At 41.8% G+C, this 13349-nt stretch overlaps 1 protein-coding gene across 10 annotated transcripts in view; it reads right to left on the bottom strand.

Annotated features, from left to right (window-relative positions):
• LOC138813031 (BEN domain-containing protein 5) overlaps positions 1-13349 on the bottom strand; it is a 624491-nt gene that overhangs the window by 230438 nt on the left and 380704 nt on the right. For 5 of the 10 annotated variants that reach the window (XM_070001305.1, XM_070001314.1, XM_070001311.1 and 2 more), the window contains 2 exons: positions 3132-3265; positions 808-1192 (listed from right to left, as the gene is read on the bottom strand). The exons of 4 other annotated variants lie outside the window; for them this stretch is intronic. In XM_070001305.1, the coding sequence (XP_069857406.1) occupies positions 808-1192; positions 3132-3265 (519 nt within the window). The remainder of the gene's footprint in view (positions 1-807; positions 1193-3131; positions 3266-13349) is intronic. One more of the 10 variants, XM_070001315.1, reaches the window with a different exon arrangement.

Raw genomic sequence — 13349 nt, 5'->3', positions numbered from 1 at the left:
GCTTCACATATGTTAGGTGAGCATTCTTCCATTGAGTTACAGCACCCCTCCCTCTGCATCTGAAATCTTCTTGGAGGGGAGAGGGGCAGCACTAGGGACTGGACTCAGGGTCTAAGGGTCTCATGCTTGCTATGTCAGTGCTTTACCACTTGAGCCTCAATCCTAGTTCTCTGAAAGCTTTCTGAATGCTTCCCATGTCTTTCCTTCTGCCGGGTCCCAGCTTCCCAGGCTGGTAGTTTTCAAGGCCTTCCATCATCTGCAATGTCCTAGGCATGCTCCAGGTGTCTCTCCATACTCTCAATGCTGCACTTGCCCTCTGCTTTGGGAAGAGGAAAACTGCCCAGCTCTCACAGCCCTGATCCTTCCCAAGATTTGCTTTCTACACTCGGTCCTCTCAATCAATCATTTTAAAGGCATCTTTGGTGTGGTATTTCTCATTTTCTGGCTTACAGTAATTCACATTTTCAGGATTATGTCCAGTTCTCTTTACTGACCTGAGATCTCTTTGGAGAGGAACTCTAAACTCCCCAGGTATTGCCCCATGCTGAATGAATGCAAAGATGAACAGAAATAAATATTTGGTCTCTGGGTCCTATTTCCCAAGGTGCCCACTGCAATGTGCCCTGTGTGTCATTCATGAGCTCCGGTCAGATTCCCTGAAAGAGGACAGCAGCTCTTCTGTGGGGGTACATCTCCACCTTTCCCTGGGCTCCAGGGCACCTCTTGCCAGCCTCTTTCCCACCCCTCTCAGAAGGGGAGCTCCATGGAGCCTCGCTACAGGCAGGATAGCCTGCTTGGGGCACTCACCGCTGCCAAGTCGCAGAAGCAGCACATCCTGGAGCCTCCGGTTGAGGTCGCGGAGCTCCTTCATCTCAGACACCAGCGCCCCGTATTCCTTGAGCTTCTTGGCCTGTTGCACCAGCTGCCTCCGAGTCCGCTCCAGCTCCTGCTGGAGGTGTCTCATCTCTTCCTGCTGCTGCTGGTAGTTGCGTAACAGCTCCTCATACAGAGCCCGGGGCACCACAGCGTCCTCCAGACTGTCCATGTCCTCGGTGCCTGGTGAGGCCTCCACGAAGACCTCTTCGGGACAACTGTTGTGGCCCAGGCTCAAGCCGTTCTGCTTCTCTAGCCGGGCCACCACTGCCTCGATGCTCTTGTGCGCCACGTCGCTCGGCTTCCGCCCTTCAGGTCTCTGTGTAGGACAACGAGAATCAGTTCAGGCAAGGGCAGCTGGGACTTTCTTGGTCTGCAGCTCAATACTTCCCCAGACAATCCTAGAATCACAGAACCACAGAACATGAGTGCTTGGAGAAACCTGCACAGACACTTAGCAAAAGCCCCTTTGGACCATGACCCACCCTTCCAATTTCCTCAGCCCCCCACCCCCAAAATGCCTGGACAGCCACTTTTATGTATATGGGGGGGAGGGCGGGGGAAGGTCCCAATATGTATTTGTTGAAAATATGGAAGAAACTAGGTCAGCCCAAACCATGGATGGAAATGGGGGTGGGTCGCACTGTAAGTATTTCAAATATATTTTTTAAAAGGTGTTCCAACATGTAACTTTTTAAAGAATGTTTTAGGTGGAATGTTAAAAATCCTAATCTACTCTACTCCAATGCAGTAAATGTGTCTTATTTTCTCTCATTCTCCACTCCCTTCTCACTCAGAACTGGCACTTAGCAGGAGCTTGATAAATGTTTATTCAATTGGAAACTTCAAAGAATGCTACTGGAAGGTATTTTCAGTTTGAAAGGTTCTTTTACAGGTGAGGAAACTGAGACCAGGGAGGGGAAGGACTATATTTGGGAGCATGGGGAGAGTTGCGTTCCAGACAGACCAGAAACTGGAAGCAAACACCCAGCACATGGCTCCTAACCTCAGCCTCTCAGTGAGCAAAACATACATAGAAAGAAAATTTATTTAGAAGAGAATTAACACAGGATTAGGGCTTTGAGGGTCTGAGGAAATTCCATCTCAAGTAGACAAAGCTTCCATGAAAGGAAGTGTGAGTTCCAGGAAACTAAATTCTTCACCCAGGTCTGGAGGGATAGGAGCTCAGCTGAGGGTACTAATGAAAGGTGGACACAAGATTCTGTACATTAACTATGTCAAGTCAAGCCTAATTTGACTGCTTAACTAAACTGTGGGACTTTAAAGGAAAATAAAGCGAAATAGAATTCTAAGATTAAGTAAGGTAACAAACTCCTATGTTGTTTTATCTGCTGGGTTAGTCTTCTAGTGTAGCTGGATTTATCAACTCCACTGTAATAATCTCCAAGAAATCTGTCTCTATCACTATATTACAAGAATGCTGGGCACAAGAACAACATCTGGCTAGTTTCCATGACTCTAAGGGCTAGTACTGGACCAGGTCCTAGGCAGGAATGCAACAAATGCTGTGTATTAAGTTCAAATGTGTCTTCTGGCCTATGCCTTCTAAACATCCTTGACCTGTGTCTCAAATCAGATCAGAGTCAAGGTAGAAGTCATCCATCTTTTTGTTCATTTTTTCCCTCCTCTGGGATATCCATTGTGTACACACACACACACACACACACACACACACACACAAGCTAACACACTGAACAATATTTCCAGCAGATTCTCAAAGTGAGGGGTGGAAGAGACCAACTGGGGCAGACAGCAAGGAAACACAACCTCATTTAAAAATTTCCATCTAACCCAGGGGTCCACAAATGCTCTCTGTGTACCTTGTTTATATCTCTTCCCAATGAGTGTACCCTTGCAACTTGGGACAATCTGATGGTGACTGGCTCTAAACAGCTTTCCAAGGTCAACAGCTGCTGAACCATCATTCATGGAACTCAGCAGTGACCTCTCCAGAGCTGTGAGCTAGTGACATGAACACTATTATAAATGCCCAGCATAGACTGCAAACAGGACTGTGCTTGGTGGCACAACATAAATGAGGGCTTCCTGGAAAAGTGTGCCAGCAAGGCAATTACATGCTTGCTGTCCCAACCCTCCTCCACCCTGGAAAAAAAAATCATGGCCAATGACACCAGCGGACATTTACGTATGGAAGGGGGGCAGGTTGGAATTATTCAGCTATGAGAAATATGAAAAATCTCTCACATACATCCAAGAAAAGCAAAGATTTTTGTTACCTTGATGTGTCTAAGCTGTAAGTCTTCTTCCCCGTAATCTTTAACCTCCCCATCTTCTTCTATGTGACTGAGAGAAAGTTTTGGAATTTTTATTTTCTTCTGCATCACACTGTTTTCAAGGTCAGATTTGTCTTCTAAAATGCATATCAAGAGAACAAAAGTTGTTTATGGATCAAAATGCTCAGTAAGTCCCAAACCTAAGTTCTAGAAAATGACTGAGGCCAGACCAGTTAAGAAGGAAATGCAAATAAATTCAAGGCCTGTACTGTCCTACATGCAGGGATCCCAAAAGCCACAGCCTGGTGTGTATCTAAGATCAAGGATGTGTGCCAAAAGCATGGCTACATGAAGAGTTGAGATAGCATCCAATCAATCTGCTTAGGGATATCTCAAGTCTATTTTAAAGGGTTGCCTCTTATGGATTTCCAGAATCTTGGAATTTCAGTGGCCCCTAGACTTACCATCTGGTCTGAGGTTAAGTGGCACATGAATCCTTCAATAACGAAGACATTTGCTAGGCCAACCATCTTCCCAGGGAAACACGGTCGGTTTCTGGCATTTAAGGTACCAGCAGGTACAAGGAGAGAGTTCTGGAAGGGCATGGAACTCTCTAACAGCTGGATGAAAGACAGACTGAGGAAAGGCAGCTACAGGCAGACTAATGAGAAATGTTTATTGTCTTCTTGATAGTATCAAGAAGTTGATGACAAAGTTGGGTGGACTTCGGTGAGAGACCGCTCCAACTCTCTCATTTCACAGATGAGGAAATTTAAATCTAGAGGAGGAGAGGGGCAAGGCATGAATTTGAGTAGAACACAGGCCTCTGGCACATGGCCCACTGCTTCTGTGTGCTCACAACATATACTAAAGTGTGCTAAAACTGTGAAGTGCTATACAAACACAAGGGGATATTATTTCTCCTTACTTTCTCATTGTTTAAACTCAACCTCAGAGAATTTAAGGATTTTATTTTGCTTCTGCAAAGACTTAAAAATGCACTTCCCAGATGTCTCACTAGATATATCAAAAGTAAAAGTTCAAATGAGAAGTCTCCAGAGAGAGAAATGTGAACCCACTCTGGATCTGGCCCCTCATGGTAATATAGTTTGTGTTCTGAGATTGAAATGAGACTTTGGGAATTCCTATTCCTTATATAGCTGTGTCTTATATGTAGATTCCCACCATATATTTTCCATGCATTTTCTAACATGTTGGCCAATGTATGGTGTGGCATGTAGCCCAAACTGATTAAACCCAGTCTCTAAGCATTTTTTTTGTCTGTTGGTCATGGGGCTTGAACTCTGGGCCTGGGCATTGTTCCTCAGCTCTTCAGCTCAAGGTGAGCGCTCTACCACTTGAGCTACAGCACCACTTCCGGTTTTCCTTGTGGTTTATTGGAGATAAAGAGTTTCACGGACTTTCCTGCCTGGGCTGGCTTTGAACCGTGATCCTCAGATCTCAGCCTCCTGAGTTAGGATTACAGGCATGAGCCACTGGCACCCAGCTTCCAAGCATCTTTTTTTATGTGTGAGTATATGAGTGTATGTGTTTGTGTATGTCTGTGCAGGTACATGTGCATGCATGCAAACTCATGTTAAACTTGCTCTTATATCTCTTCTAGGCCACAACTTGCTAGTAAAGCTGAAAAAAGAAGGCTTATGAATGAATGTCCTAAATGCTGTCTTTCTGGCTAGTCAAAGGGGGAGACTCTGGTATAGACTCTGGTATCAAAAAGGCCAGAGTATGACCCTGGGCTCTTCCATAACAGGGAGAGCTGAAGGGAACAAGTCTCTAGTCTTGCAGTGTCCAGGATTCTCCTCTGTAGCAAAAGTTCTGAGGATGGGAACATTAAATCATACTATTCGCCAAACTATGCCCAGCACACTGGGCATTCCATGAATGGCACATGCGTGGTATTGTCAATAGTCCTGAACCATCTGTTTCCCAAAGTATTAGCTAAATAAAGATTTAATTTAAAATTGGAGTAACTTAGGCAGGGTATGGAGCATAAAAGAAATGCCCAGAAAAAAAGAAGAGGTCTGAATTATCAACCCCTCACTGATGAAAAGGCCCTTCCCATTGACCAGAGGCAAACTCCTTGGATTCTGTTTCCACAAAAATGACTTGTTCTTGTTCTCTTTATGCCTGTAAAACACATCTGATGAGTTAGGCACGAACAACAGTGGAGACTTGGGTATTTCTAAAAGAGTAATAGCTTCACTCCTACAAACCACTGTTGACTCTAATATTAAAAAGCTGCTAAATTGTAAAGGTCTAAAAAAGTACTTTAGATCAATTTATCCTAGGATAAGGTATATACACATATGTGGAGAAAGAGGGAGAAGAAGAAGGATGGAGAGGGATGAAGGGAAGAAGGAAAAATGGAGAGAGAGAGAGGGAGGGAGAGAGAGGAGAGAGAGAGAGAGAGAGAGAGAGAGAGAAAGAGAGAGAGAGAGAGAGAGAGAGAGAGAGAAAGGAAGGAGAGAGACAGAGAGAGAGTGAGAGTGAGTGAGAGAGAGAGAGAGAGAGAGAGAGAGAGAGAGAGAGAGAGAGAGAGAGAGAGAGAGAGAGAGAGAGAGAGAGAGACCAAGACAGATGATAAGAGTGCTATTTGGACTTCTGATGTGTTTTGAGATCAAAGCTCTTTAGTTGTTCTTCAGTTTGACAAGTTTCAGGGCAAATATAGCAATGGCATGTTATGCTTTGCATCTCTGGACTGAAATTGTCCAGTTTGGCTTGTGTTGGTGTGAAATATAAAGAATGAGGGAGAAGGTAAGTACTATTTGAATGGAAAAGTATCCTCAGATGATCTCATTCAAAAGGCAGATGACACAATGAAGTTCCATATGGGAAGTTCTATACCTTTACCTCTGCAGCAATTAGACACAGAGACACAGGAGAATCAGAAGAGACAGAGCTCCCATCCTGAAGAGCTCACTACTACACAGGGTCTCAGAGGTCAGTATAGGAAACAAGAACCTTAATTATGTAGCCCAGGTCCAGAGCTTCCTTCCTATGTGTCAGCCTAACATTTACTAGGAATTTACACTCTTCAATGTTGATTCTGTGACCTGGAGACACAGACACATGAATACCCAGATTGGGGTGCATGATTTTAAAAACAACAACAACAAAAAGCCATGAACAGATAACTAACCCAAGATGTTCAATACTGAGCTGGATCTGGAGGAGTAACTACTAGAGGATTTCAGGAGCAAAAGAGATCACTTCAGGGTTTTCAGTTAACAATTTACTTCAGTGGAAACATGGAAGGTTTAGAGAGGAGAGGGCATTTGATTGAGACTCTCTACTTGCTGGACAATCTCAGGTAAGATACTTTACTCCTTAAAGTATTGCTACTCACATTACCAGAATGCTGTGAAGATGATCAGTGTGTATGTAAAGAACTTGACCAGAATGAATGATACGTGAAATGCTGGTACACATTAGAGGACAACCACTTAAATATAGTGAGAAGGTGGACCACACAGAGTGGGGGAAAACAGAATACATAAGGGGAAATTGGGAAAATATACTGATTAATAAAAGATGAGGAGTTACATATAGGCAAGAAGAAAGATGAGATGGTTGGGGCTAGGGAACAAGTAGCCTTGACTGCCAAGGTAGGCGAGCTGAGGTTAGGTGTTCCACTGTAGAAAGAACTATGAGTCAGACAACCTGGATTCCACATCCAGTTCTACCACTCTGTAGCTAGCTGTGAGAAGTCTATCAAGCTGTTATCTCCTTGCATATTGTTTTTCTCCTTCTGTAGAAATGAAAATATAACACTAATCTCAGGTGGGCATCAAGACACCTCAGGAAATGTGCTTTGAAAACAACAGAGCCTTGGGCAGACAAAACAACAGCAGCAACAACAACAGTGAATGACAGAGTTCAGTACGTATTTCTTGCTTGCATCTGGAGGTAGAAACCTGACTAGCTGCCTGGTTTGGAGTAGCTTGACTCTAAGGAGTCCATTCTTGACTGGATGACAGATGATGGTAGTCATACACAGTTTCCATGTTCTTCCATTAACCAGTAATGCTCTCCTCTTTCCTGCTGTCCACGCTGTACATATTTTCTTTATTGTATATTATCTTACTACACTACAACTATCTCCTTAGACATCTAGCTTCCACAGGAGTATGAGTTACCTCACATGAAGCCATGTCATTGGGTCTAGCCAAAATAAACATACAAAAAGATGCTCAAGATAATCAGTTAATAGGGAAATGGGGATACAAACTAAATAGGATGCCATTTTATATTCAGGATGTCTACAATTAGAAAAAAACAGAGAGGAGGAAACAACAAGGACTAGACTAGAGATAATGTGGAGGAACGAGAATCCTTATACACTCCTGGTGGGAATGCAAAATGGGGCAGCCACTGTGGAAAATAGTTTGACAATTGCTCAAAAATTCCCAGGTGAAAACTCAAGAAAAGTGAAAACATTACCACAGAGAAATCTGTACATGAATGTTTCTGGTAAAATAGCCAAAGGTAGAAATTACACCAATGGTGATCAACTTATACATGAATGAACCAAGTGTGGCATATATGCATATATATATATGTATATATATATATATATAATATATGTATAATATCATTCAGTCATAAAAAGAAATTACACTAATTCATGCCACAGCATGGTTGAATCTTGAAAATATTGTATTAAGTCAAGTACAAAAGTCATACATTTATGATTCCATTTGCTGTATCCTTCAGAATAGGTCAATCCATGTAGATGGAAAGTAGAGTATATACTGCTAAGGGCAGAGGAGGGGGAAGTGGCTTTTTTAGTGGGTTAGAGGGATTTCTCTTTGAATTATGAATGTGTTTTGGAACTAGATAGTGGTGATGGTTGCAGACATTATAAATATAATAAGAAGTACTGAATTGTAAAAAACTTTCAAATGATTAAAATGGTGAATTATATACTGTATTAAAAATACTTCAATTTAAATATAGGATTCTATGCATGGAATGTCTGCTACCCGTAAGATACCACTATAAAGCTCTTCAGGTATCTTACTACACCTCACAACAACCCTGAGATAATAGGCTTAGTATTCATAATCCTGCATGTATTATTAGTCCAATGTTTTTTTTCAAAAAAGATCAAAAGAATCTCAAAGAAATAGAATCCCCTTCCTAAAGTTACCCAACAGGAAAGAGACAGAGGCAGGATTTGATGTAGACCTTTGCCTCTTAGCTAAGCAACATCTCCTCCCAACACACGCGTGGAACATGGTAGAGCCAGGATGAGTCATTCATAGCTGAATATATGAGTGAATGAAGGCTTTAGATAGAGACATTCACATTCTCTATCGCAGGCCCAGTAAACTCCCACTTTCCTGCAAGACACTGCCTTCAAGGAGTCTCAAGAAAGTTGCAATCATCACCAGGCATATCAGAAACAGGTGGCAGCAAGACTTGAAGGCTTGTTTATATTCTCTGAAAAGGTAGGCTGAGCACAAACCTTAGATATCACAGGAATAAGTTCAAGAAAGGGAAGCAGACAGTACTTCCAACTATATGCTACCTGACCTGGGTTCTGGCTGCCTTGACAATTGACTAAGAATATCTTAAAACTCCTTGGAGAGCTAGCCATCTTCTGGCTCTATCCTAGTGCTCTCCTGTCTCCTCCCTGGTCTCATGTTTCCTGGATGAGGGTTCTGGAAACCCTGTCACTCATCCTTTTCTGCTGGCAGTGAATATTTCCTGAGCCCATTTTGATTTGAGCGCTATGCTAAGTGATCCTTGGGTTTTGGATCCAAACAATCCAGAATGTGCCAAGAATCCTAACCAGGATGCAAAATCTGACTTCCTGACAGATACTGACTCGCATACAGTAAACATCTGGTCTATAAGCCTTCTTCACGCTGCTCCTAAGTGGAAGATAGATGCCTCACATCTATATCTAATCCATGGAAAATAACTTAACACTCAATGTCCTCACAAAAAATGGAAGAAATGGTTGGGAGAGGGAGGCTTAATATCTAATAAAAGAGCCCAGGTTTTTGAATCAGATGGCCCTGGTTTGGAATTGTGGCTTTGCTGCACATTACTGTGGGAGGGAATTTAGGCAAATTATTTAGCCTGCCTGAGTCTTAGATTCATTATCAGTGAAGTAGGAATAAAGAAATGTTTTCCAAAGAGACAGTGCATGCAATGTTCCAAACATTGGGCTTTCCTTGTCATGCTGTAGCAGCTGGTTAGGCTGTATCACCCTTGTGGGTGATGTGTTTGGTTTCTGTCCCATGGTTAAGCGAACCACTTATAGGTATTTGACACAGATTGAGACATGATGAAAGAGCTGTTTTAGGAAGATTCATGTGGCAGTGACAAGCAAGATGGATGGGGTATGAGGGTGAGACTCAACATAAGGTGACAAGCAGCTATAACTCTTGGCCAGTTACATTAATGAAGGTGAGTGGTGGTGTGGATGATCTACGACAGAAAATATATCTCGTGGCATTTTAATGTGCCTTTGGAATACGTTTCTGGCTTTGACTTCTAGGAAACCACAGAGTAAACCGGCAGTTGACTAGGAAGGATAGCAAGAGCTCTCTGGTCAACCTGCCTGTACAACTGCTCCAACCTTAAAGCCAGTTAATTGCTTTTAATATTTGCAGAAAGAAATGTGTAGTCTCTGAAAGGGCACCTTCACTATCCTGATTTTATGATTCTGTGGCATCCAGGACAAGGAAAACCACTAAGAACTTGAGCATCAGCCCACCTCCTCCTTTTTATGACTATGACATCAGCTAACTGATTTATCTCTTCAACAAATCCCAGGCAAGCACATATGATGTGCCAAGCTCTATACCAAATTACAAACACCACAACATTTAATCACCATATTACATCTACTGAAGTAGGAACTGAGACTTAAAAGAGTGAGGTAGTTTTGCTAAGACATAAATAGCAGAGCCAGAATTTCAGATCAAGTCTGTTTTAATACTAAAGCTCTGTTCCTCTCCCCTAATGATCCAACAGGCACAGGAGAAAAAATTATCAATCTAGCGTAACCTTCTCAACTGAACTAAAAAGGCACATGTAAAATGGTGAGCATATTGATATAACTTCCAAAGTGCTTGTCTCTTTCTCCCACAACCTTGCCTGCAGCCTAGGAGAATGCTGTGGTAAATCTCAAGCTGGGCTAAACTCTATATAACCCAGTCAATGCTGGACAAATGCACTACAGGGCTACTAAACTCTAATCCTCAGGTAGAGTACTAAAGCCACAAAGAACTATCTTGTAAAAAACTTGGGAAAAGTTACCCCTTAAAAATATAGCCAAACCTGGTATTTGTTATTAACCGGAAATGGAAAGGGGCATAGTAAAAAGCAAATAGTATTTTAGAAGAAATGGGCAAGTAAATAGGAAATCTCATCCAGGTCTATCTTCAAAAATGAAGCATAGTTGAAAGAAGAGAAAGGCTATCCTGACTTCTATGTCACATATAATCAAGCTAGATATTTAAAATAGTCCAGTGTCAGAAAACTTAGTTTGGTGTGGGTTTGTTAGCCAGGATGAAGTCTAGATTCTGAAAGGCTAAATGTAAAATGTTTAACAAAGATTTTTGCTTTGTTTTACAAATATCTATATGCAAGTTTAAACCTTTTCATCTTAATAAAAATCCTGTGAAGTCCCATGTTTGCATTAAAAACAGATACACCACAGAAAAGACAAGCACACTGCATTCTCAGGCCTATGGTATTTATTTTTATAAAATCCAAGGCAGAAAAAACTCTCAAGTTTCAGGGATTCTATCCAGCTAAGACAATGAAACGAAGGGCACCCTGTTGTGGCAGGACCTAGTGGAAAGAAATCAGGAGGCACTAGATTGAGGCCTGGCTTTCTCACTGACTTGCTAGGTAAGCAGCTCTCTCTTGGTTGTGTGTGTGTGTGTGTGTGTGTGTGTGTGTGTGTGTGTGTGTGTGTGTGTGTGTGTGTGTGTGTGTGTGTGTGTGTGTGTGTGTGTGTGTGTGTGTGTGTGTGTGTGTGTGGCTTTCTCACTGACTTGCTAGGTAAGCAGCTCTCTCTTGGGTGTGTGTGTGTGTGTGTGTGTGTGTGTGTGTGTGAGCTCTCTCTTGGGTGTGTGTGTGTGTGTGTGTGTGTGTGTGTGTGTGTGTGTGAAACATGGGAACTAAACTGGAAATTCTCAAATTCTTCCAGCTGTGTCTGCTAGCCAACCAGAGGAACTTCCAGGTCTCTTTCTTATCTACCCAGTGCAAGGTAAGAACAGATGATCTCTGAAATTCATCCAGGTGAACACATTTGAAAAAACTGCTCTACTGAGGCCATCTCAATAGGCAGGGAGGTTTGGAAGGTCTCCTTGCTCTCACTCTCTTTACCTTGCTGACGCTGACACAGGGCTGGGGTACAAATTGTCTAGTTAATCTCATTGTGTTTCACCAGGACTACTGTTAATCAAAGGCCCCAGCATGAGGTGAGACAGAAAAAACATGGAGGAAATGGAAGATTTCCATAGTCAGGTCAAACCCCAGGAGGATTTTAAACACACAGATTAAATTTTAAACTTGCCAGTTCATTACATGTGCTTATGCTTCTTGAGATTCCTTTCCACAGGATGGTACCCACAACTAAGTGAGTTTTTCTTCAACTACTAGCTCAACATAGTTTCTAAAAGCTGTCCATATTTAAAAAGGCCATACCATGTGACTTTCATATTACATACATATTACCTGGATTTAAAAAAATGCAAAGGGCAAGTAAGTGATTACTATCTTCTGTGTTTTAAATAATTACATGGATCTTAAAGGAGTGGAGTAATAACCCATCATAACACAATTTATAAGGAACAGGGTTATAATTTGAACCCAGACTGATTTCAAAGCCCATCTGTTTTGAGATATGGCCCATTTCTTCCACTTCACTAAAGAAAGTGATCTAGAAGTTATGTAACCACATTCCCCCATTATGCAAGGATCACTCTAAAATATCCCTGACATGCTCACCATCTTGTGGGACAAGGTGCTCAGCCTCATGCTGGAAACTTTTGCTATTATTTCTCTACTCAATCTGCTAGTATGTCCCTTTTAATTCTACTCTAGTTTATTAGGTAGGAGAGTAACTAACTCTACTTTCTAGACCTCAAAGAACAAGTCTGATCCTTCTTTTGTGTTATAAACCTCAGAAATCAAAAAGTACCAAAAGACCATTCTGTACAAAATTTCTTTCCTTGTATACATTAAGCTATCTTGTCCTATGCTGTACCAATGGGCTCAGGGGAAAAGGTAGTTGCTGTGTAGTTCACTGCAAATGTAGTTTAAAGCAAGTCTCCTGGTTATCCCTTGGTTCTCAGCCTAGCTCTGGCCATGATTTCTTAGCCATGTTTTATGGGCTTTTTTGCCCTGAAAAGCTAGTGGGTCCAAAATGGGATCTTGAGCTTGGTGTGCTCTTCTGAACTCTGGGCATATACTCATTTGCTCTCCTGGCATACCCACTGAGGTATTGATCAGCTCTGATACTCAACATGTTTCAAACAAAGCTCATTGTCGCCTCTTGCAAACCAATGACTTTTCTAGTGTGCCCTTGAGACAGAAATGCCAAGATCACCCTGTCACCCCATCATCAAACATATTATCATAACCAGACTACTACAAAGTCCCATGGAACCCCTATTTATTGATTTACCTGTTTGTGTATTTTTGAGATGGGCTTTCTTATAAAGCCCAGGCTCACCTGGAACTCTAAATCCTCCTTCCCTCAGTCTGCAAACTAGGATTACAATCATGCACCACCACACTCAGCTTTAGTCTCCTTTCTTAATATATCTCAAATCCATCATGGACATCATACGTTTGGCTAGTAGAAGTTTTGACTAAATAGCTCTCTCCTGGGTAAAACAAGAAACCCAACCTCAACAGAATATATGAAGTTTATATGCACTGAACCTGGAAACTGTTGGGTACTGATTATCTACCCAGAAGGCAAAGATAATGCTAGGCCTTTACTTTCTACATTTCCCTCCAATACAAGGCTAGCCACTTAATATAATTCAATATTTGCAAAACTTAAAGACATTTCTTCAAGATATAAAATAAATAAATAAATAAAAATAAATATAAATCACGTAACCTAGTCTTAAACCATTTCTTTGGTGTGTTGTGTGTATATGTGTGTATGTGTGTGTGTTAGTTTTTATTTTTGTTTTAAGTATGAAAATTAATAGCTTTACATAG

Source organism: Dipodomys merriami, unplaced genomic scaffold, assembly GCF_024711535.1.
Source record: "Dipodomys merriami isolate MVZ:Mamm:240054 unplaced genomic scaffold, mDipMer1.0.p SCAF_577, whole genome shotgun sequence".
Taxonomy (NCBI): Eukaryota; Metazoa; Chordata; class Mammalia; order Rodentia; family Heteromyidae; genus Dipodomys; species Dipodomys merriami.
Note: the sequence above shows the minus strand (reverse complement) of the source record. Positions and strands in the feature narration are given on the sequence as shown.